This window comes from Manis pentadactyla, chromosome 4 (genome assembly GCF_030020395.1).
Source record: "Manis pentadactyla isolate mManPen7 chromosome 4, mManPen7.hap1, whole genome shotgun sequence".
Classification (NCBI taxonomy): Eukaryota; Metazoa; Chordata; class Mammalia; order Pholidota; family Manidae; genus Manis; species Manis pentadactyla.
In genome coordinates this window covers 36,631,935-36,652,679 of record NC_080022.1, presented here as the reverse complement: position 1 = coordinate 36,652,679, position 20,745 = coordinate 36,631,935, and the positions used below count along the sequence as shown (strand labels likewise).

Below are 20,745 nucleotides of genomic sequence, written 5' to 3'. Positions count from 1 at the left end.
CTAAACACCCAAACATATTTGCGTAGGAGTTTATTTAATATATTAGCCACTAAAAGACTTGGGGACTATGCAGATTTTTTCGACATTCCTTTAGCGCAGTTCCTCTTCTTACCCACATCGCAGATGGTACTGTCCTAACTGCTGACCTTTTCAAGATGGCGGTCCAAGGATGTCACTGTCGGGCTCGCGCACCTCCCCAAGATGGCGGCGCCCGAGGCCTGGCGCGCCCGGAGTTGCTGGTTCTGTGAGGTAGCGGCGGCAACGACCATGGAGGCCACGTCCCGGGAGGCGGCGCCAGCGAAGAGCTCGGCCTCGGGCCCCAGCGCTCCCCCCGCCCTGTTCGAGCTGTGCGGGCGGGCGGTGAGCGCACATATGGGGGTTCTGGAGAGCGGGGTGTGGGGTAAGTCTCGGGGTGAGGGGCTACTTCTGGCAACGAGCGGAGGCGGCCCAGCGGCCGGGGGCGCGGGGGGCGAGGCCGGGAGGCCTGGGGCAAGGCCCAGCCCGGGGCACGGGAAGCCAGATCGCTGGGCCGGAGCTTGGATTCCGTGACTGACTAAGCTGGGCAGAGTAAAGACGAGGACCAACCCGACAGGTGGACCCGCACCGCGGCCTGTCTGGGGGGCACGGCGCGGAGTGGCGGGGTGGGGGGGGGCGGTGAGGCCAGGAGGCCCGGTGTGGAGCGAAGCAGGCAGGGCCCGGGCGACAGAAACTAGACTGTCGGGTCGGGCGGTGGCCACCGAACTGACACTCAGGCTGGGCCGGCTGGGGAGTCTAGGATGTCGAACCCACGGGCAGGGATAGCCCTGCTGCTTGGGGGCGGGGGCCCGAGGTTGGGAGGCCCGGTCTAAGGCAAGGAGGCCAGGCCCTGGGCCACCTAACCTGATTGACGGCGCGGGGCCTCCGGTATCTGCCTGACAAACCACGGGTGCCGAGACTCCAGAGGATACGGCGATGGGCAAGGGTGGCCCAGTGGATTGGAGAGCAAGGGAATGGGGCTGGGGGACTGATGGAAAGCCTTGGGGCGCCGAGGCCTGCCCGACGGCCCAGGGCTGAACGGAGCGAACTGACGACCGCGGCCTCGGGTGCCAAACTGCTAGAGCGACAGACTGACGGGCAGGGCAGGGAGTGCCTGAGGCCACTCGGATTGGCCTGAGCGACGAGGCAGGGCCCGAGAGCCGGTGAAGGGAGGCCTGGAGCGGGGTCCTCAATCGAGGGAGGCTCTGATGACGGACAGGCGGGAAGGGCCAAGCAGGCCCCAGGCCGGGCGATGGCCCGGGGATCCCAGACTGGGAGGGGGCGCGCCGCCGCTGGGAGGCCTTGGTCTAAGTGGGAGTGAAAGGAGGCCCAGGCCTGACAGCGGCCGGGCCCAGAGTTTGAGGCACCCAGCGTGAGCAGGAGCAGCGAAAGCAGGAGGGCTGCGGCGCTGGGATGGAGAGCCGGGGAGGGCAAATCGACCAGCTCTGCCGAGGGGCCTGGGAGTATGGAGGGCCGGGGCGGGTCAGGTAATGCGGGAGTGTAGGCCTGCCGCTGGGTGGGCGCTAGGAGGCCGGGCTGTGGGGTGGGTTCCGCCGGTCACAGCCTGGCAGCTGATGAGAAAAACTCCGGCCCGCGTTATGAGGACTGATAGTGAGAGTGCAAGAGAGGAAAGTGAGGGCTCTGGGGGCTAGGCCTGCTGGCTCTGGGGACAAGGGAGGCCTTGGGCCTGACAGACTGGTGGTGTGAGAGGATGGGGTCTAGCGACCAGGACTGAAGTGGGTGAGGAGATCGCAGGCAGGCCTAGGGCCCCAGGAAAGAGGAGGGGGTGGCAGGAGAGAAGGCCTTGGGCCTTGGGTGGGTGCGTGGGAGTTGTCCTAAAGAAGGCCTCAGTATTTTGCCGGGAGAAAGTCCCTGGTAAGGCCCGGAGTGAGGGCTTGAGAACCTGGGAAGGGCGGGGAGTTGGGGTTATACCATGAGGAGGCAAATATGGAGGGAGGGCCCTGGGTTTTGGAGGTTGGGCCTCCAGGAATAAGCCCCAAGGCTGTGTAGAGTTGTTAGGAGGCACAGGGATGTGGGGAGGTCCTTGGTGAGGTGGGGGTAGGGCCCTGATCCTGAAGAGGCCCAAGTGACTTCCACACAGTTATGGAGAAGACTTGAGAGATGTTCTCAGGCCTGGCGGAGGGAGGGGATTGTGGGGTCCCTGTGCCAACTGCTTAGAAGAGAAGGGTCAGGCAGACCCATGGGGAATGGGAGAAAAGTTTCAGTGGAGCTGGGCAGGGGCCTCAGAAAAGTTCTGGACAGGATTGGCTGTATCAGCATGGAGATTCTAGGATGCTAAACCTGGCTAGGAGGGAAGAGGACTGGCTATGGGGGCCCAAGTTGGGAAGTGGGAGGCATTAACGGTATAGACTGGAAAGAAGAAAGGAAAAGCCTTAGGACGAATGGAGAAATGAAGAGAGGAGTTAGTGGATAATAGGGGATGAGAATCCTTGTGGCAGTGAGAGGGGATGGCTAAACCGGAGGGGGGCAGATTGGAGGGAGAGAGGAACTCCTATGGGCCTAGCCCAGGGAAACAGTCACACAAAAAAGCTGAATCAAGTTAGGCTTTTTGAAGGGCCAAGTAAGAGGCCTGCTAAGCAATGCTATTTTTGAGGAAGGTCTCAGTGTAGACTAACAGCCAGGAAAGGCTTCCTGAAGGTAGTGAATTAGTGTGTTGTGTGGGGGACAGGCAGGGAAAGTGAGTAGAGGCAGGAGGAAAGGATACAATGTAGAAATGCAGGTAGGTGTGTTACACCTTGAATGCCAGAATATGGAGCTTGGACTTTATCTCGAGTGCTGTAGAGAGCCTTCATTGGTTGTAATAGGATGGGCAGTTAATGCTTTCATTCATTCACCAGGTACACTGAGTACCTACTACTTAAGAAGAATTGTACTAGACTCTTGGATATCAAGATTCAGTTGTTCCACAAGTAAAGATACAAGGAGATCCTGGAATGATTTTGAAAGATTTTTTCTTAGATATGGTATATCCCAGGATCTTAGACTTGTTCTCATCAGGGCAGAGGTGCTATTGACAGAATAATAATAGCCAACATCCACAGAGCTTATTATGACCAGGTATGGTCTTAAAAGATTATAAGCACAGTCTCCTTTAATTTTCACAATATTACAAGGTTATTACTATCTCCATTTTAAAATCAAAGAAATTGGGGCTTAAAGATGTTAATTTGCTCAAGCGTTCACAATTGACTAAGTGATACAATCAGGATTTCACCTGGTTCCATTTCTAGAGAGTAAACCATTTAGCCATAATACTATAATGCCTCTCAGATCTAGGGAAGTCAGTAAGAACAGGTTTTGTTTTTAAGATATACTGAATTTAGAGTGTAGAGCCTATTTTATTCTTCATAGGAAAGTACTAGTTTAGGGTATAGTGGGGGCCCAAAGGATGGAAGTGGCCAATCTGGAAGAGTGGGAAGGAACTCAGGCTTAATAAGGGGCATGTGATACTTGAAAGATGAGCAGTTGATATGCTGGAAGTGGCAAGGACATTTCTGGTGGAGAGAACAACATGACAAAGGCACAGAGACAGAAAGCACAACACGTTAGTAAGTGAAAAAAAGTAGTTTAGTGTGGCTGAAGTATAGGAGGCAAAGCAGGGAGCTGAAGTTAGTAGGGCCCAGATTATGAAGGACCTTTTTATTGCACATATTCAATAGGACCTTTTAAGTGCAGAATGGTTCATTATGCTTGGGCAGAAGTGAACTGACCAGCTTCTAAATGAGCCTATCAGCTTACTTTGTGGGATTATCTCACCCTTGAAGATGTTCCTACCCCTGAAATTCCAGCTATCAACTAAGTGGCTGAAGATAAGTTTACTAGAGTTTGCATTAGATTTAGGTTAGCTTCGACAGGTTCCATTTGTCAAATGAGAAGCCTGCCCTTCTGTTTTCCTTTCAGATAGAATAAATAATGTTTGGAACCCTGGGAGAAAAAAGTAAATTTTGTGTTTTGGTTTTTGTAGCCCTCCCAGGCCCAATACTTCAAAGCATCTTGCCTCTGCTCAATATATATTACTTGGAGAGGATTGAGGAAACTGCCCTCAAGAAAGGTGAGTGTCTTTCTGTCTCTTTCTCCATCAGTGATTGTAAGCAAGTCACCGTGATGTTTTTCAGGTAAATATTACACCTGATACCCGCATAGCACTTTATGCTTTTCAAAAAATACCCTCACACCTACTTTATCTTATTCCTCACACTGCCCATTGAAATACAAAGCAAGTATATGATCACTATTAGACTAATAAAAATGTGACCACAGGCACACAAGTAATAAGAAAGCCAGACTAGAAGCTGCAACTTTTCAATCTTAATTTTTCTATTTTACCAAGCTGCCTCCCAGACCCCTCACTGGACATATCTGTTAACAGCCTGATGTGCCAAGCACTATCCTAAGCACTTACCTAAAGAAACTCATTTAATCTTTTCAATACCTCTGTGAGATAGATATCATTAACTATGTTTTATAGATAAAGAAACAGATACAGAAAAATGAAGTAATTTGCCCAAGGTCACAGAGTGTAGTTTGCTGATATTTAAAGCCAGCCAGTGTCTTTAGAGCCAGTGCTCTTTACCGCTCTGCTGCATTACTCCTGTGAACCCAGAGAAGGACAGCACCAAAAGGCTGATGTATTTCACTCATTAGGCTGACGTACTTCACTCATAGTGGCCAAGAGCAGCCAAGTAAATGTGATATTTCTCTCTATAGGCCTCTCCACTCAGGCCATCTGGCGTCGTCTATGGGATGAGCTGATGAAGACAAGGCCTTCCAGTTTGGAAGTAAGTTAAGGCACCAGGTAGAACTCTGGCCTGACTTTGGCAGTGGAAGCAGAAATAGCAAACACATATAAGCTGGGTCCTGGTGAAGTGACCGGGCAAGGAAGGCTCTGATGGCTTGTCACAAGGTTTTCTCCCATTTGGCATTTGTCACTGACTTGCTTGCTTACTGTGTTTGCAGGTGACACAAAATAGGGAAAGGTAGTAATCACAGTGGGTGGTAGAACACAGATTCAAAGAGGTCTTGCCAGGACTGGAGCAATGGTCAGACTAAAAAGATGAATTTTTTTTTATTAAGGTATCATTGATATACAATCTTATAAAGGTTTCACATGACCAACATTGTGGTTATTACATTCACCCATATTATCAAGTCAGCCCCCAATGCAGTCACTGTCCATTAGTGTAGTAAGATGCTATAGAGTCACTACTTGTCTTCTCTATGTTGTACTGCCTTCCCTGTGACCCCCCCCTACATTATATGTGCTAATCATAATGCCCCTTAATCCCCTTCTCCCTCCCTCCTCACCCACCCTCCTACCCCCTTCCTTTTGGTGGAGTCTTCCCTTCTTGGAGTCTGTGAGTCTGCTGTTGTTTTGTTTCTTCAGTTTTGCTCTGTTATACTCCATAATGAGTGAAATCATTTGGTACTAGTCTCTCTCCTCCTGGCTTATTTCACTGAGCATAATAACTTCTAGCTCCATCCATGTTGTTGCAAATGGTAGGATTTCTTTGCTTCTTCTGGCTGAGTAATAATTCCATTGTGTATATGAACCGCATCTTCTTTATCCATTTATCTAATAATGGACACTTAGGTTGCTTCCATATCTTGGCTATTGTAAACAGTGCTGCAGTAAACATAGGGGTGCATATGTCTTTTTGAATCTGGGATCTTGTTTTCTTCAGGTAAATTCCTAGGATTGGAATTCCTGGGTCAAATGGTATTTCTATTTTTAGTTTTTTGAGGAACTTCCATATTGTTTTCCATAATGGTTGAACTAATTTACATTCCCACCAACAGTATAGGAGGGTTCCCCTTTCTCTGCATTCTTGCCAGCATTTGTTGTTCCTTCTCTTGGTTGGCCATCCTAACTGGTGTGAGGTGATACCTCATTGTGGTTTTAATTTGCATTTCCCTGATAATTAGCAATGTGGAGCACCTTTTCATGTGCCTGTTGGCCATCTCAATTTCTGCTTTGGAGAAGTGTCTGTTCATATCCTCAGCCCATTTTTTAATAGGGTTATTCGCTTTTTGGGTGTTGAGGCGTGTGAGTTCTTTATATATTTTGGATGTTAACCCCTTTCAGATATGTCATTTACAAATATATTCTCTCATACTGTAGGATGTCTTTTGTTCTACTGATGGTATCTTTTGCTGTGCAGCTTTTTAGTTTGATGTAGTCCCATTTGTTCATTTTTGCTTTTGTTTCCCTTGCCCGAGGAGATGTGTTCAGGAAAAAATTGCTCATGTTTATATTCAATAGATTTTTGCCTATGTATATGGTTTCATGACTTACATTCAGGTCTTTGATCCATTTCAAGTTCACTATTGTGTACAGAGTTAGACAGTAATCCAGTTTCATCCTCTTACATGTAGCTGTCCAGTTTTGCTAACACCAATTGTTAAAGATGCTGTCATTTCTCTATTGTATATCCATGGTTCCTTTATCATATATTAATTGGCTGGATATGTTTGAGTTTATATCAGGGCTGTCTGTTCTCTTCCATTGATCTATGGGTCTGTTCTTGTGCCAGTACCAAATTGTTTTGATTATACTGTGACTTTGTGGTAGAGCTTGAAGTTGGGGAGCATAATCCCCCCAGCTTTATTCTTCCTTTTCAGGATTGCTTTGGCTATTCAGGGTCTTCCGTGGTTCCATGTGAATTTTAGACCTATTTGTTCTAGTTTGTTAAAGAATGCTGTTGGTATTTTGATAGGGATTGTATTGAATCAGTAGATTGCTTTAGGCAGGATGGCCGTTTTGGCAGTATTAATTCTTCCTATACATGAGCACAGGATATATTTCTATTGGTGTCTTAAATTTCTCTCATGAGTGTCTTACAGTTTTCAGGGTATAGGTCTTTCATCTCCTTGCTAAGGTTTTCTCCTTATTTTATTCTTTTCGATGCAATTGTAAGTGGAATTGTTTTCCTGATTTCTCTTACTGCTAGTTCATTGTTAGTATATAGGAATGCCACAAATTTTGTGTGTATTAATTTTGTATCCCACACCTTTGCTGATTTGTTAGTTGTAGTTTTGGGGTGTATTCTTTAGGGTTTCTTTATGTACAATGTCATGTCATCTTCAAACAGGAACAGTTTAACTTCTTCCTTAGCAATCTAGATGACTTAACAAGATGAAATTTAACAGAAAAAAACAACTCTTCCCTTTAGTCTAAACTCCAACAGTGTGACCTCCGGGTAAGAGGTGGAGGGGTCACCATGGCTTAGTAACAGCTTGTGTTAAGAAGATAAGGGGGTTTAGTTGACCGTGGTGAAGCCACTCATTTAATGACTGTACCCTGAGCTGTGTGAATTAGTATAATTTAGGCTGAAGGACCAGGGGGATTATAGACCTGCCTGGCTCTACAGTGATCAGGCTACCCCTGGAATATGGAGAAAGAAGTCAAAGCTACATCATGTGAGTCACAGTTGGAAGACTGGAGATGATTTTTCCAAAAAAGAGAAGTCTTGGGAAACATAAACTGTTTAGAAATATGAATGGTTGTCACATGAAAAAGGGATGAATAGACTTTTCCTGGGTGGAAGCTAAAGGAGGATAAATTTTTGCTAAGCTGAATATAGAACTTTTAAACTCTGAACTTACTGGTGATGAAACAAGTTAATTCCAACAGTAATAAGCTTCCCATCACTGAGTCTTTAAATAGAGTATGTATAACTACTTGACACAAGGGTATTAAACAGGAAATAAAACATTGTAAGAAAGGTTGGTCAAATAGACTTTTAGGGCTTCTTTTAACTCTGAGATTCTGTTATTCATTGGTCCAGATATAACTCGCTGGAGCTCTCACTTAAGCATAATTTCTTTTGCTGTTCCATAATTAGGTGGCAGGACCGATTGAGTTCAATAAACAATTACCGAAACTTAACACATACCACGTTTAATGCTAGATATTGGAAGTACACAGACTAATCTTGAGGAACTACCAGTTTAGTGGAGAAATCTGAAAACAGATACATCATTTTTGGTAGGATAAGTAGTGTGATAGAAGCAAGGAGATTGAGAGAGAAGGGAGCAGGAAAGTTTTCCTAGGAAATAGTATTTGAACTGGGCTTTATATGGTGAATGAGGCCAAATGACAATAAAGCAAGCTCTTATCAGGAATTGGATATTAATTTCTGGAGATGCACTGGGTTCAGTAACATTGAGTTCCATATCCTTCAGTTTTTCCACTTTCAGATCTGGACACAATCCCTGGAGTTCAGTATGGTGACAGTGAGGCCCAACAAAATCCTCAGGTACTATGTATAGGATTTAGGTCTTATGAGAAGTGGACATAAGAACATTAGAAAACAATAATGGCTTCCTTCAACTTTAAAAGAAACATGAGATTCACTTTGTCCCAGTGTTTCCGAAGTAGTATGGTTGACCAACAGATGATGGAGATTGTGGTATCTTTCTCTTGGAGCAAGTTTTTTCCCAACATTATCCCAAGCCTTCCTGGAAAAGAATGTTATCATGTTTTCTTATTTCAGAGCATTTCAGAACATTTAGGAAGCCCCATGCTAGGCAGCCTAACAGTCACCTAGGCAGAAGTCCCAACTTGAAGTATATCCATTCCAGAGGTTATTTTCTGCTTCTCACTTTCACGACAGGAACCTTCACTTCATTTGTAATTCAGAAACACTTACTGAGTGCCTGCACAGTTCCAGGCACTATGCTAGATTCTAGGGATACAAAGGTAAGCAAGATAGACATAGGCCCTGGTTCTTATAAAGCAACAGTATTTCAAACTGTATAGTACTAGTGTGTGTGCATTAATAGATCTGTAGAATAAAATAGGTATTCTGGAGACAAAGCAATGGGGAAGTGAAGGATTATTCAATAAATGGTTTTCTACGAATTGGTCAACCACTTGGGAAAAATAAAGTTAGAGCTTCACTTTACAATATACTTCATTTCTATATGGATTAAAGATTAAATGGTAATAAGTAAAAGCACAAAACAACTAAAAAAATAAGAGTGACTGGTTATCCCAAGGTAGAGAGTGCTATTTATTTATTTATTTATATTTTTTAGGAGAGCCAGGGAGAGGCTTTTATTTAGAAATAAAGTGAAAAGACAGAACTGGCTCATGCCAGGAGGGGACAAGAGAACCCGTAGTGGTGCGTTGTCTAGGGGTTTTATAGACACTTGAGGATTTGGGGGAATGTGAAAAAAAAGGCTTAGGGGTGTGGACTTATTAAGTGGTGTGGTCCCTGAATATTTAGAATTAACACAAGGAACTTCCTGCTCTGATGATTTCTCCCTGAGATACTGGCATCTTGGTCTGGGAGCATATCAAACACTGCCTGCCCAGCCCCCAAGGTGGGCTGAGGTATTGTCTGTTTGCTAAAGAGTAAGTGTGGGGAAGTTGGGGTTCCTATGGCCAGGATCCTCACTGAACTTAAACCACTTGATGATGTAACTGGCCTGTTGCTAGGCTACTGCTTCCACACCTGTAGGCAATAAGGTATTATTGCACTATATTGAGAACTTGGCCCAGTACTCTGGGTGGACTCTAGTGCTCCACCTATCGCCAGGAGAACAAACCGGGTATTAAACCCTTTCTCTCCAAAGAAACGTTCTACTGTCATTTCTTTGGTCACACAGAATCCATAGTGAACTTGCCGGGGGCTGAAACCCATTGATTGGCAAGACAGTAAATTAAGAATCTTACTTCTTAACTACCTGGGTATTAAAATGCAATCTTATCTTTAAGGTGGAATCCTTCTTGCCTTTTACTGCTGTTTACAGCTGGGCCTGCATGCTAAATTAGTTCCCCAGTTTGCAAATCACCTCATCAGGTCTGTAGGAGAGACAGCACATAGGCCTGGGCCTTTTAGCATGCTAAAGTGAATCTTACACATGATTACAAATGATCAGCATAATAAAAACATGTGCTACTCTTCTTTACCTGGGGAATATTAACTGATCTCACTGAAGAATGACTCTAGAGCTTAGAGAGTGCTAATTATTAAATGAACAGAACCAAAAAAGAAAATATGGATATATTTGACCATAAAAAATGCCACCTTGTAAACACAATTTAAAATGTACATAAACTGGGAAAGAATGTTTGCAACAATATTTGCAAAACAAAGGGCTATAGAGAATAAGACAGGCAAACATCCCAGTAGAATAAAATGAGTAAAGATTTGGACAAGTCACAAAATATATAAAAATCTCCCATAAAATGAGAAATGTTCAATTTCATTAATAATAAAAAATGGGGAACTAAAATTGAACCTCTTAAATGAGTAAAGTCTTGTTTTGGTTTTGTTTTAATAGGTAATTCTAGGGGTGAGTGAAACTTGCATTTTAGTATGCTCTTGGTTGGAGCAGAAATGTTTTAACTTCTTGGAGGGCAATCTGGTAGTAATTTGCAAGAATCTTATAATATTCAAACTCTTGCTAGAAATTCTACTTCTTAGAATATGTAGTATATAAAAATTGAAATACCAATGAAGACTTGTTCATTACAGCAAGCTTAATATATATAAAAAAATCTAGAAACAATTTAAGTATTCGATACAGGAATTAATATAATACATCCATATTTTCAAAATATTAAGTCCTATTCTAAAAATATTTAAATAATGTGGTAGTAAAAATGTTTAATGACATGGTGGTATAATGTTTAAAAAGCCCAGCATTTGCAACTGTTCAGAATTGTCTCAGTGTTATAAAAACAAATATCTATAGCAGTTCACACATACCTATATACTCCACAAAGGATTTACACACAATCTTTGATTTATCTTTTCACAAACAATATTTCTGTTAGCAGAAAAACATAGTAGATAATATATAGTTTATAAACATTTGCTGGCTCTAACAGTTTAGTATAAGAAAAATATTTGGCTCTCCCTAGTTTATACACAGACTATTTCCTCTCCACCAGTGCCTGAGCTACCAGCCCATTGCCAATGTACCAAGTGTTGCGCTGGCAGGCAAATGTCATTTCATCTCTTTGGTAGTGCCTCATTTCCCACGCTCTCACCCAAAAAAAGTATTTAAATCACTTTGCATTGTCTGAAAGATAGTGTACATGTCTACAAAATGAGAGGCATGGACTAGATCTCAGCTATTTTTCAGCTTTGAAGTTTTAGCATAGATTCTTCTAAAAGGTAATTACAGAATAAAATGCAGTAAACTGCTGTCTGTTCATTAATTCATGAGAAAGAAACCAGAGATAGTTATAACAAACTTCACATACTCATCTAATCCTCACAATTCTAATGTAGGTATAGTCATCCTATTTTACAGATGATGAAACTCAGGGCAGAAAGAGGTGAAGTGACAATTTTCTAGGGTGATTTTTCAGATAAAGAAAAATAATGAACTTCATGACCAAGCATCTAAGAAAGAGAAAGAGGTGAAGTGACTTGCCCAAGGTTACAGTTTGTGAATGGCTGACTTAGGATTCAAGTTGAGGCAGCCCAGCTCTCGAGTGCATGCTCCTAATCACCATGTCATGCTGCTCGCACTGCAGCTATCCTGTGTCTGTCTGGGGTGTTCCAATTTCAAATAATCTTTCCCATTGTCTTCATCAGCCAGTACAATGTCTGAAAAAGCCCAATACTGTTATCTAAATTATATATTCTGTATTCCCAAGGTCAGACATATAGCCACAATATCTTGGTTTACCTCTTTGTCCATATTTTAGGCCCAGATTTTAAAATAAATATCTGACTGTCTCACTGGTGAAGTTGAAGCCTTGGTAGGATTTCATGCACGTGTTTTTTGGAGCTGTGAGCATGGGTCAGGAATGTATAGGAAAAGTGATAGAGTAAGATAGAATTTGATAGATTCAGGAATACCCTCTCTGCTTCCACTTGATGCTGAGTAGAGAGGTTTGGTTGCCAGATACTTTTTCCTATTCTCCTACTGCCCTTACACTGCTCCTGGTTAGAGAGGTCCTTCTATCTTGTTGCTGCCATTCAGTTAACCTAAGCACAAGAAATCAGTCCTAATTATTACCACTGCAGGCAGTCATAGGGAATACAGCTGACGCAAAGGGAGTGACACTCCTGCCAAGAACCTCAGATATAAATTGAGGGTCCCTCTGGTATGAGAGAATGCACGAGGGCAGGGTAAAGACCAAAGAGAAGTGTCTTGGTCTTGGAGAACCTCAGACCCCCACTACCTTTGCTTCAGGCTGGTTAAGTGCCCTGTTTGGTTCTGCTTTCACCAACTCCACTTCACATTGCCCATTTTTATTATCATTAGTAGCAGCAGAAGTAATATTTTGTATTTTACAGTTTACAAAATGCTTTAACTTGCACTGTCTCATTTGATCTTCACAACAAACGTGAAGTAGGTGATATTATCTACATTTTACAGATGATGAAAGGTTCAGAGAGGTCCAGAGTATAGTAGCAGAGTTGGCACCTGTATCAAAGTCAGCAGACTTTCTACTGCACCTTAGGAGATAATGGGTACAGGTGTGCCTTTTTGGGGTAGGTAGAAGTAATTTTTAACCTCTGATATACATCAGAATAATCTAGGGGAGGTTTAAAAAAATAGATGCATGGTTCTTACCTCAGATGTAACAAGAGGTACTGAGTTAGGGTACCTGGCATAGGAATTGTGGGGAAAAAAGCTCCACAGTAAATTCTGATGTGTACCGGAGGTTGAAAATCACTTGCATTCAGAGTTCTTGTAAATGTATCAGCATAGTCTGAAGTCTCCTATCAAAGCAAGGAACTATTGTCTGGGAGAAAACATCTATGATTTGGCCTCTGCTCTCCAGTAATGTCTAATGTAGTTGGGATCAGACAGGTGCACATGTAAAGAAACACCACCATGAGACATGTCTACCAAAATCTAAGACCTGAGTTGTCAAGATTATCAGAATTGTCTCACAGAAGAGGTGGGAGAATAGGGGTACAGAGAGACAGACACTGAGACTAACAGCCTTGGAGAGAAACAGCCTCAAAGAAGGAAATGTAAGTCTATGTGGTCTGGCAATAGTGAACATTTCTGGCAGATGTAGGAAAGGACATAGAAGGCAGTTTTGGGTCAGCGAGTGACCAGTATGGCCAGAGCCAAGCAGTCACGTGAGCAAGATGTAGAGATAAAGTTCCTCAGGTAGGCAGAGGCCATGTTGTAGAGAGCTTTCCCTGCCAGGCTGAGGAACTTCACATTAACCCTAGGCAATGGGAAGAAATGTTTTTGGGGGCAGGGGTGGTGCGTGGAGGCATTTAAAGCAGGCATGTTTTACAAAGATGAATCCAGTGGACTTGGCAAATGTTTGTGAAGGGAAAAAGAGCAATCAGGAGGCTAATGATGAAGTAGTGTGAGATGTTAAAGTGTGAATAAAGATAGTAGTGGTAAGAAAGGAAAGTTGGGATCAGGTTCTAGAAACAAACAGAAGAGTTTTTACAGGATTGAGTGACTGAATTGAGACTCACTATGTAACAAAATAGTCTCTGGAACCAAATTTCCTGAGTTCAAATCTTGATTCTGTCACTTACCTGTGTAACCACGGGCAATTACAACCTTTGTGCCTTGGCCTTCTTACATAAAATGAGGCTAATAGTACATACCTCAAAGATGTGAGGATTAAATTAATTTGTATAAATTATTTAAAATGTTGCCTGGCTTGGTAAATAATTAGCTATTAGAAGCTAACTGGGGTGACAACAGTTGTGTGAGTATACCACTCTTAGCATCACAGCTGTCTGGCATGTTCTCTGCTTTCAGAGTGTGACCTGTTGGCGAGCCAAGTTTATGGAGGCTTTTTTTTCCCACGTTCTGCGTGGAACCATTGATGTGTCTTCTGACAGGCGTCTTTGTGACCAGCGTTTCTCACCTCTCCTGCACAGCTCCCGCCATGTCCGGCAGCTCACCATCTGCAATATGCTGCAGGGTGCAACTGAGCTGGTGGCTGAGCCCAACCGCAGGGTTCTGGAGACCTTGGCCAGTTCCCTGCACACCCTCAAGTTCCGCCACCTGTTGTTTTCTGATGTGGCTGCTCAGCAGTCACTTCGGCAGCTGTTGCATCAGCTTATTCACCATGGGGCTGTCAGCCAGGTGTCTTTGTACTCCTGGCCTGTGCCCGAGTCAGCCCTCTTCATCCTTATCCTCACCATGAGTGCTGGCTTCTGGCAGCAAGGCCCTGGTGGCCCACCCTGCCGCCTCTGCGGAGAGGCCTCCCGGGGCCGGGCCCCATCCCGAGATGAAGGGTCCCTTCTGCTGGGCTCACGCAGACCTCGCCGGGATGCTGCTGAGCGATGTGCTGCAGCCCTGATGGCCTCCCGGCGGAAGAGCGAAGCCAAGCAGTCGACCAGAGCTGCACCTGCCACGCGGGTAACACGCCGGAGCACACAGGAGAGCCTGGCAGCAAGCGGAACAGACCCTAAGAGGGAGCTGCACCCTCCAGCCACCTCCCATGAGGCTTCTGGCCCCAAGCGGCCACCCTCTGCTCCAGCCACCACCTCCTCTGCCTCTGCCTCCTCTTCCACATCCTCATCCAAACGGGCTTCAGCTAGCTCAGCCCCACAGCCTAAGCCCCTAAAGCGTTTTAAGCGAGCTGCAGGGAAGAAGGGTGCTCGCACCCGTCAAGGGTCTGGTGCAGAGTCTGAAGACCTGTATGACTTTGTTTTCATTGTGGCTGGTGAGAAGGAGGATGGGGAAGAGATGGAAATAGGGGAAGTGGCTTGTGGAGCTTTGGATGGATCAGATCTTAGCTGCCTGGGGCTTCCAGCACTGGAGGCCTCCCAGCGATTCCGCAGCATTTCCACTTTGGAGCTATTCACAGTTCCGCTTTCCACGGAGGCGGCTCTGACACTGTGCCACCTGCTGAGCTCCTGGGTGTCTTTGGAGAGCCTCACACTGTCCTATAACGGTGAGTGCCTGAAGGGAGAGAGTTTGGGTCTCCCAGCAGTGCCAGTTGTGTGTCCAAATCCTGTGGAAGGGAATAGGGAGTATAATCAGGAAGCTGGAGATGTGACTCTACCTGCCTCAAGGGAAGCAAGAAGGCACATATATGAAATAGTGGCAGACTCAGTGCTATGGGAGATGAACAGGAGTCTGTAGGCTTGATTTACATTTAGGAGCAGGGGTTCTTGAGGGGCAGTGAGAATCTCAAAAATGAGTGAATTTTACATAGGGTAGGCAATCCTAGGGCAGGCAGGAGTAGTATAGTGTTCACAAGCCCAGCCAAGACTAAGGTTGGATCCCACCAATTATATGAAAGCTGTACAGACAAGGTGTGGGACACTTTTCTTTATGAGACTAGCATCCTGCAAAGCAGTCCTGTTTTTTTCCATGTGGCTGTACCCAGCTAGCCAAACTTCAACTCTGGTCAAATCTAGCAGTCTGCCTAGGTTGCTGAGGGCTGCTAGAGAAAATCACACAACTGTGCAGAATGGTGCTAGTGCACATGCACAGTCATTAATCTCGTGTGAATCCTGTTTACATCAGCTCCCATTCCTCCGGTACCACTTCCAAACCCTTCATTTCATTTTTCAGCAGATGTGCTCACCTATTTCAGATGAAATAAAAGCCATCACACATCGACTTCAATTTATCAACCAGCCTATAAATTCTCCTACACCTGTACTCTTTACCTTCCTCATAATGGGAGAGATCACCATCCTAAGGCTCACTCTTCCTGTGCTCTGGATCCATACTCACCTTAGGAAAGATTGTTTCAAGTCTACATTAGCCTTAGTAATAAGAGCTAACTTTTATATATTGGTTAGTACGTATCTGGTGTATTTTAAGTATTCTCATATTAGCTAATTTAATCCTTGCAACAATCCTGAGGTCAAGAAACTTGCCCAGGATTAACCTAGTTAGTAAATTGTAGAGCCAGGATTCAAATCAGGCAACCTGATTGCAGAATTCATGTTTTTAAATCACTAGTTAATGCTGCATCCCTTCTCTTCAGTCTCTCCCCCATTTAAACATTGTTAGGTATCTACCAAATATTTATCACCACCTCCATCACATATTAACTACTGTCTTATTCTCTCCTGCCCTTTACAGATCCCCTTAAGAGTCATCTGTGCTGTCTCCTCTCTTACAGCCCACTCCAGCCTCACTTAACACACCCACTACTGCATCAAAGACCTAGGTCACCAAGGTCCTCCATGTTGCTAAGTCCAATATATACTTTTCAGTTCTCACTTTACATTGAATTATTGGCAGCATTTGCAATTAAACAGTCTTTTTCATGAAATACTCTCATTTCTGCTACCTCAAAATATTCTGATTTTTTTCTCCTCCTCCTCTGGACATTATTTCTCTTACCTGTTAATGTTCAGAATTCCTCAGAGCTCTACTTTACATGTGCTTCCTTGTCCATTCCCTTGGTTTCAGAGGCCAGCTATGCTGAAGATTCCCCATTCTGTGACATTAGCCCAGGTCTTTCTCCTAAACTCTTGACCCATTTATTCAGCTGATTACTAGATATCACTTCATAAACCATAAGCTCCCATCCTGAATGATATATACTGATCCTCCTTCCATTCTCAATCAGTGAAAGCACAGATGACTCAGTTGCCTAAAAGAAACCTGGATTCTTTTACTTCATATACAAGTACCAGGTCTTATCTTTACAATCTTCCTCTCAAACCCACTTCTCTTGTCTCCACAGCCTTAATGCAGGCTGTCATTACTTCTCACCTAGATCTATCATTTTAACAGTTCTCCTACTCTGTACTCCCTGTACAACCCATTGTCTACACTGCAGCTCAAGCATTTTTCAAAAATGTCGATCTGTCACTCATTCATTTAAAAAACCCCTTCAATGGCTTCCTGTCACCAAGCTTTTGACTTACAGGTCTTTCATGTTCTTACCCATTTACCTTTATAGTTGTATCTTGAACACTTTCCCCTCTCATTTTTTACACATCAGCCACACTGAATTTTTTTCTAGTTCTTGGAGCTTGCCACTTTTTCTCCTTTAGGCTTTTATATATACTGAGTTCTCTCTGCCACAATCACTTTTCAGCCTCCTTTAAGCCTGTGTCCTTATGTTCTTTAGGACTCAGCTAGAAAGCCTTTACTGATGTAAGCTGGCCTGGGGTGTTAAATACCCACCCTTTGTACTTCACAGCACTCTCTTCCCTGTTCCCATCATGTTTTTGTTAACAGGCTATATAGTCACGAACAAAATCTGCTACTACTGTCTAGTAAAAACCCCTATTTACTAGGTGCCACATAAGGTTTAGTTGAATAAATAAATCAACAAGAGCCTGTTCAGTCCCAGGGGAGATCAGTCCAAGTGATTATTTGCTTTGTGGCATTAAGCAACTGCCCTAGCCTTTCTGGATCCTACTTCCTTCTGTGGAGAACATGGTTCTTTTTCTTTCCCATTTCCACTCAGTTTTATCTTTTAAAGTATTCTGTAGTGGGCCATTGTTACTCCCCTGCTTAGTTTTTAGGTTTCCCAAGACCTATAGGAAAAGTCCAGAGACCTGCAGCTGTCTGGGCCTATCATTCAGCTGGCAGCCATATGCTGTCCTGCCCCATCGTATCTTCTGTTTTGTGATTCTGCCTTGACTGATGCTTGAGGGCACGGCCCAGGACAGTAGACATCAGTTTTTCTGGCTGCCTGAGGAAAAAGCAAGTCAATGGATGAATAGCTGAGATAAGTGATTTTAAACAATCTCATCCAAAGCTGGAGAGATTTGGTACTTAATAGAAATATTTGGAGTTGTCTCCAAATATCCCTGCTGACACTCCACATGACTGATGTAATCTCTTTCCTGCCATAGGCCTGGGCTCTAATATCTTCCGCCTGCTGGACAGCCTGCGGGCCCTGTCAGGCCAGGCTGGATGCCGCCTCCGTGCTCTGCATCTCAGTGACCTGTTCTCACCACTGCCCATCCTGGAGCTGACACGTGCTATTGTGCGAGCTCTGCCCCTCCTGAGGGTCCTCTCTATCCGTGTCGACCACCCCAGCCAGAGGGACAACCCTGCTGTGCCAGGGAATGCAGGGCCCCCTAGCCATATAATTGGGGATGAGGAGATACCAGGTAAAGCACTGTGTCTGTGTGTGTGTGTGTGTGTGTGTGTGTACATGCATGCATCTCTGCACAGATGTACAAGTGCATTTCTGTGGAGAAGGTGGGAAGACCTCTAATCCTGGCCTGACACCACTCATTCCTGGCTTGCCTGAGACCTGCTCCCTCTCTAGACTACCATTCTTAAAAATAACCATGGGCTGGACAGGGTCCAGACCACAAATCCAGTAGGGAGTGAACATGGCAGATCAGTCTCCAGAAAAGGGGTCTGAACCCGGAACAGAACTGTCTGTTTGGCTTGATTAGGTCCCCTTGCTGTATGTTCCCTTAGTTCTTGTAGGTCTCCTATCCCACCATTCTGCATACCATGTATTTGCCTGTGACTGAGTAGTATAGTCTTAGACCTGGACTAAAGGCTCCATAAGGACAAGGTCTACATCTCCTATTTAGTGCTCATTCCCAGAACCTACCACAGTACCTAGCATATATTGGGCACTCAAGGGAAAGTAGATGAATGAATGGTTTTTTAGTGAACCCCTCAAGGATAGGATGGGAGTGAAGTAGAGACGGCCAGCTGGAATCTTCTCTCTGCCATATCTAGAAAACTGCCTGGAACAGTTGGAGATGGGATTTCCACGGGGAGCCCAGCCAGCCCCACTGCTGTGCTCTGTCCTAAAGGCCTCCGGTTCTCTGCAGCAGCTGTCCCTGGATAGTGCTACCTTTGCCTCTCCCCAGGATTTTGGACTTGTGTTGCAGACACTCAAAGGTAGGACCCAGCTAAAACGGTAAAGGGAAGAGAGGAGGGGACCTTGCACTGTTCTCTGGGAAAGCTAAGGCATATGGCCTTTGCCCCCATCCAGAGTACAACTTAGTCCTGAAGAGGCTGAGCTTCCATGACATGAATCTTGCTGACTGTCAGAGTGAGGTGCTCTTTTTGCTACAGAATCTGACTCTTCAAGGTGAGTTCTTCATCCAGTTCTCACTTGGCTCTGCCACTGAATGAACAAGCCACTGTTCTTTTCTTCACCTTAATGTCCTCAGCTATAAAATATAGAACCTACATGACCTTCCTTCTTAAAGGTCCCAAACTCAACTCTTCCTACACTAAACATGGGAAATTACTCACTTTCAGAGTGTCTCAAGCAAGTTTTTCTTACCTTTCAGTAGCTGGCAAAAATGATGGTAGTGGGTAGGGATAAATGTGCTGTGTCAGGCTCTCCTCACAGACTTGTCTCTAATCCCCACCCTTGCACAAAGGGTGGTCAGTGGATAGAGGGAAAGAAGGAAGTGAGTGGAGAATTGTTCATGTAGAGAACCTGCCTACAGTGAACATCGAGGCTCAGTCTCTGGTTTGAACCCTCATTTAAGAGGTCTCACACAAACTCCTTTCTCTTTCTGGGCCTGTATAAAATGTTCACACCACTTGCTAAAGGCCAACTCGGGCAGGAGGGGCAGCACCAGTCCTAATACAGCCATCAGAATTTATTCTAATTTCTCTTGACAGAGATTACCTTCTCCTTCTGTCGTCTGTTTGAGAAGCGCCCAGCCCAATTTCTGCCTGAGATGGTTGCTGCTATGAAGGGCAACTCCACACTGAAGGGCCTCCGGCTGCCAGGGAACCGCCTGGGTGGGGAAAGGGCCCTGGGGAAGGAGAGGGGGAAGGGGCTAGTCCTTTGACCTACAAACTCAGTGGTTGAAGGCATGAACCACTCCCACTGGGAACATGGGGGTTGGAATTTAGATGTGTGCTGGGGCTTGAGGAGGCTGGGCTTCCCAGCCAGACTTGGGTTGGGATGTCCTTGTTCTCTGTTCTTGGGCAGAGGTTACAGGTATTTCTTCCCTTCTCCCCAGGAAATGCAGGCCTGCTGGCCCTGGCAGATGTTTTCTCAGAGGATTCATCCTCCTCTCTGTGTCAGCTGGACATCAGGTACATGTGGGCAGGGTAGAGATAAGGGATGGAGCTGCAGGGAGATAGACCAGGGATTAGTTGTTTTCAGGGTATCTAATTCATCTCACCCCTACCAGTTCCAACTGCATCAAGCCAGATGGGCTTCTGGAGTTCGCCAAGCGGCTGGAGCGCTGGGGCCGTGGAGCCTTTGGTCACCTGCGCCTCTTCCAGAACTGGCTGGACCAAGATGCAGTCACAGCCAGGGAAGCCATCCGGCGGCTCCGGGCCACCTGCCATGTGGTTAGCGACTCGTGGGACTCATCCCAGGCCTTTGCAGATTATGTCAGCACCATGTGATGGGGCCCTTGTGTCACAGGCCCATGCTCAGTACCATCAGCTTGCAGGGGCTGAGGCATGGGCTGCCCAGAACTCCCAACCACCAGTTCTTTCTCTTTCTGCCACCTTTTTTCTTTTTTCCCTTGCACTGAGGTCCTGGAGGCCTTGATGAGGTCCAGCAAAGGCATTCCCTCCACTGGGTTGAGCCTTTGCACCCCTTACTCAGTATACCTTGGGCCAGGTGACAGTGGTCATCAGTCACTGAGGATAGCCCTCCTCCTCCCCTGGCCCCGGGCTTCCTGCTTTCTCCTCCAGCGGGTATCCAGGCTTTAGAGAAGCACAGGAGTGCCCACTACCAGGCCTCTTCTCTGCTGGGCTCACCATGCCGCTCCCAGGTCTCAGTCCCTTTCATACCTTTATTCCTTTCTTTTTTTTAACCAAAAAAGTTTTTCTTATAAAATAAATTTTGGGCAAACATCATGCAGCCCTTCATGATTTTTCTGCCAGGGA

The 20,745-nt window shown here is 45.3% G+C and overlaps 1 protein-coding gene across 2 annotated transcripts; it reads left to right on the top strand.

Annotated features, from left to right (window-relative positions):
- Positions 1 to 172: 172 nt before the first annotated feature.
- On the top strand, positions 173 to 20,715 carry LRRC41 (leucine rich repeat containing 41). Of its 2 annotated transcripts, none has more exons than XM_036893016.2 (10): positions 173 to 400; positions 4,001 to 4,087; positions 4,744 to 4,814; positions 13,741 to 14,884; positions 17,763 to 18,023; positions 18,613 to 18,777; positions 18,872 to 18,970; positions 19,516 to 19,638; positions 19,863 to 19,938; positions 20,037 to 20,715. In XM_036893016.2, exons 1-10 carry the CDS (start codon positions 202 to 204, stop codon positions 20,254 to 20,256), a joined length of 2,445 nt encoding a protein of 814 aa, XP_036748911.2. In that variant the 5' UTR covers positions 173 to 201; the 3' UTR covers positions 20,257 to 20,715. The 2 variants fall into 2 exon arrangements, with proteins under 2 accessions (XP_036748911.2, XP_036748912.2); XM_036893017.2 differs by lacking the exon at positions 173 to 400 and adding an exon at positions 570 to 592.
- The last annotated feature ends 30 nt before the right edge of the window (positions 20,716 to 20,745 follow it).

What these genes read in the sequence shown, in the direction of transcription:
- LRRC41 (XM_036893016.2), top strand. Translation starts at nt 202, where the DNA reads ATGGCGGCGCCCGAGGCCTGGCGCGCCCGGAGTTGCTGGTTCTGTGAG. An exon ending in TCTGGAGAGCGGGGTGTGGG is followed by an intron (nt 401 to 4,000) that starts GTAAGTCTCGGG and finishes TGGTTTTTGTAG; the next exon opens with CCCTCCCAGGCCCAATACTT. An exon ending in TGTGTTGCAGACACTCAAAG is followed by an intron (nt 18,778 to 18,871) that starts GTAGGACCCAGC and finishes GCCCCCATCCAG; the next exon opens with AGTACAACTTAGTCCTGAAG.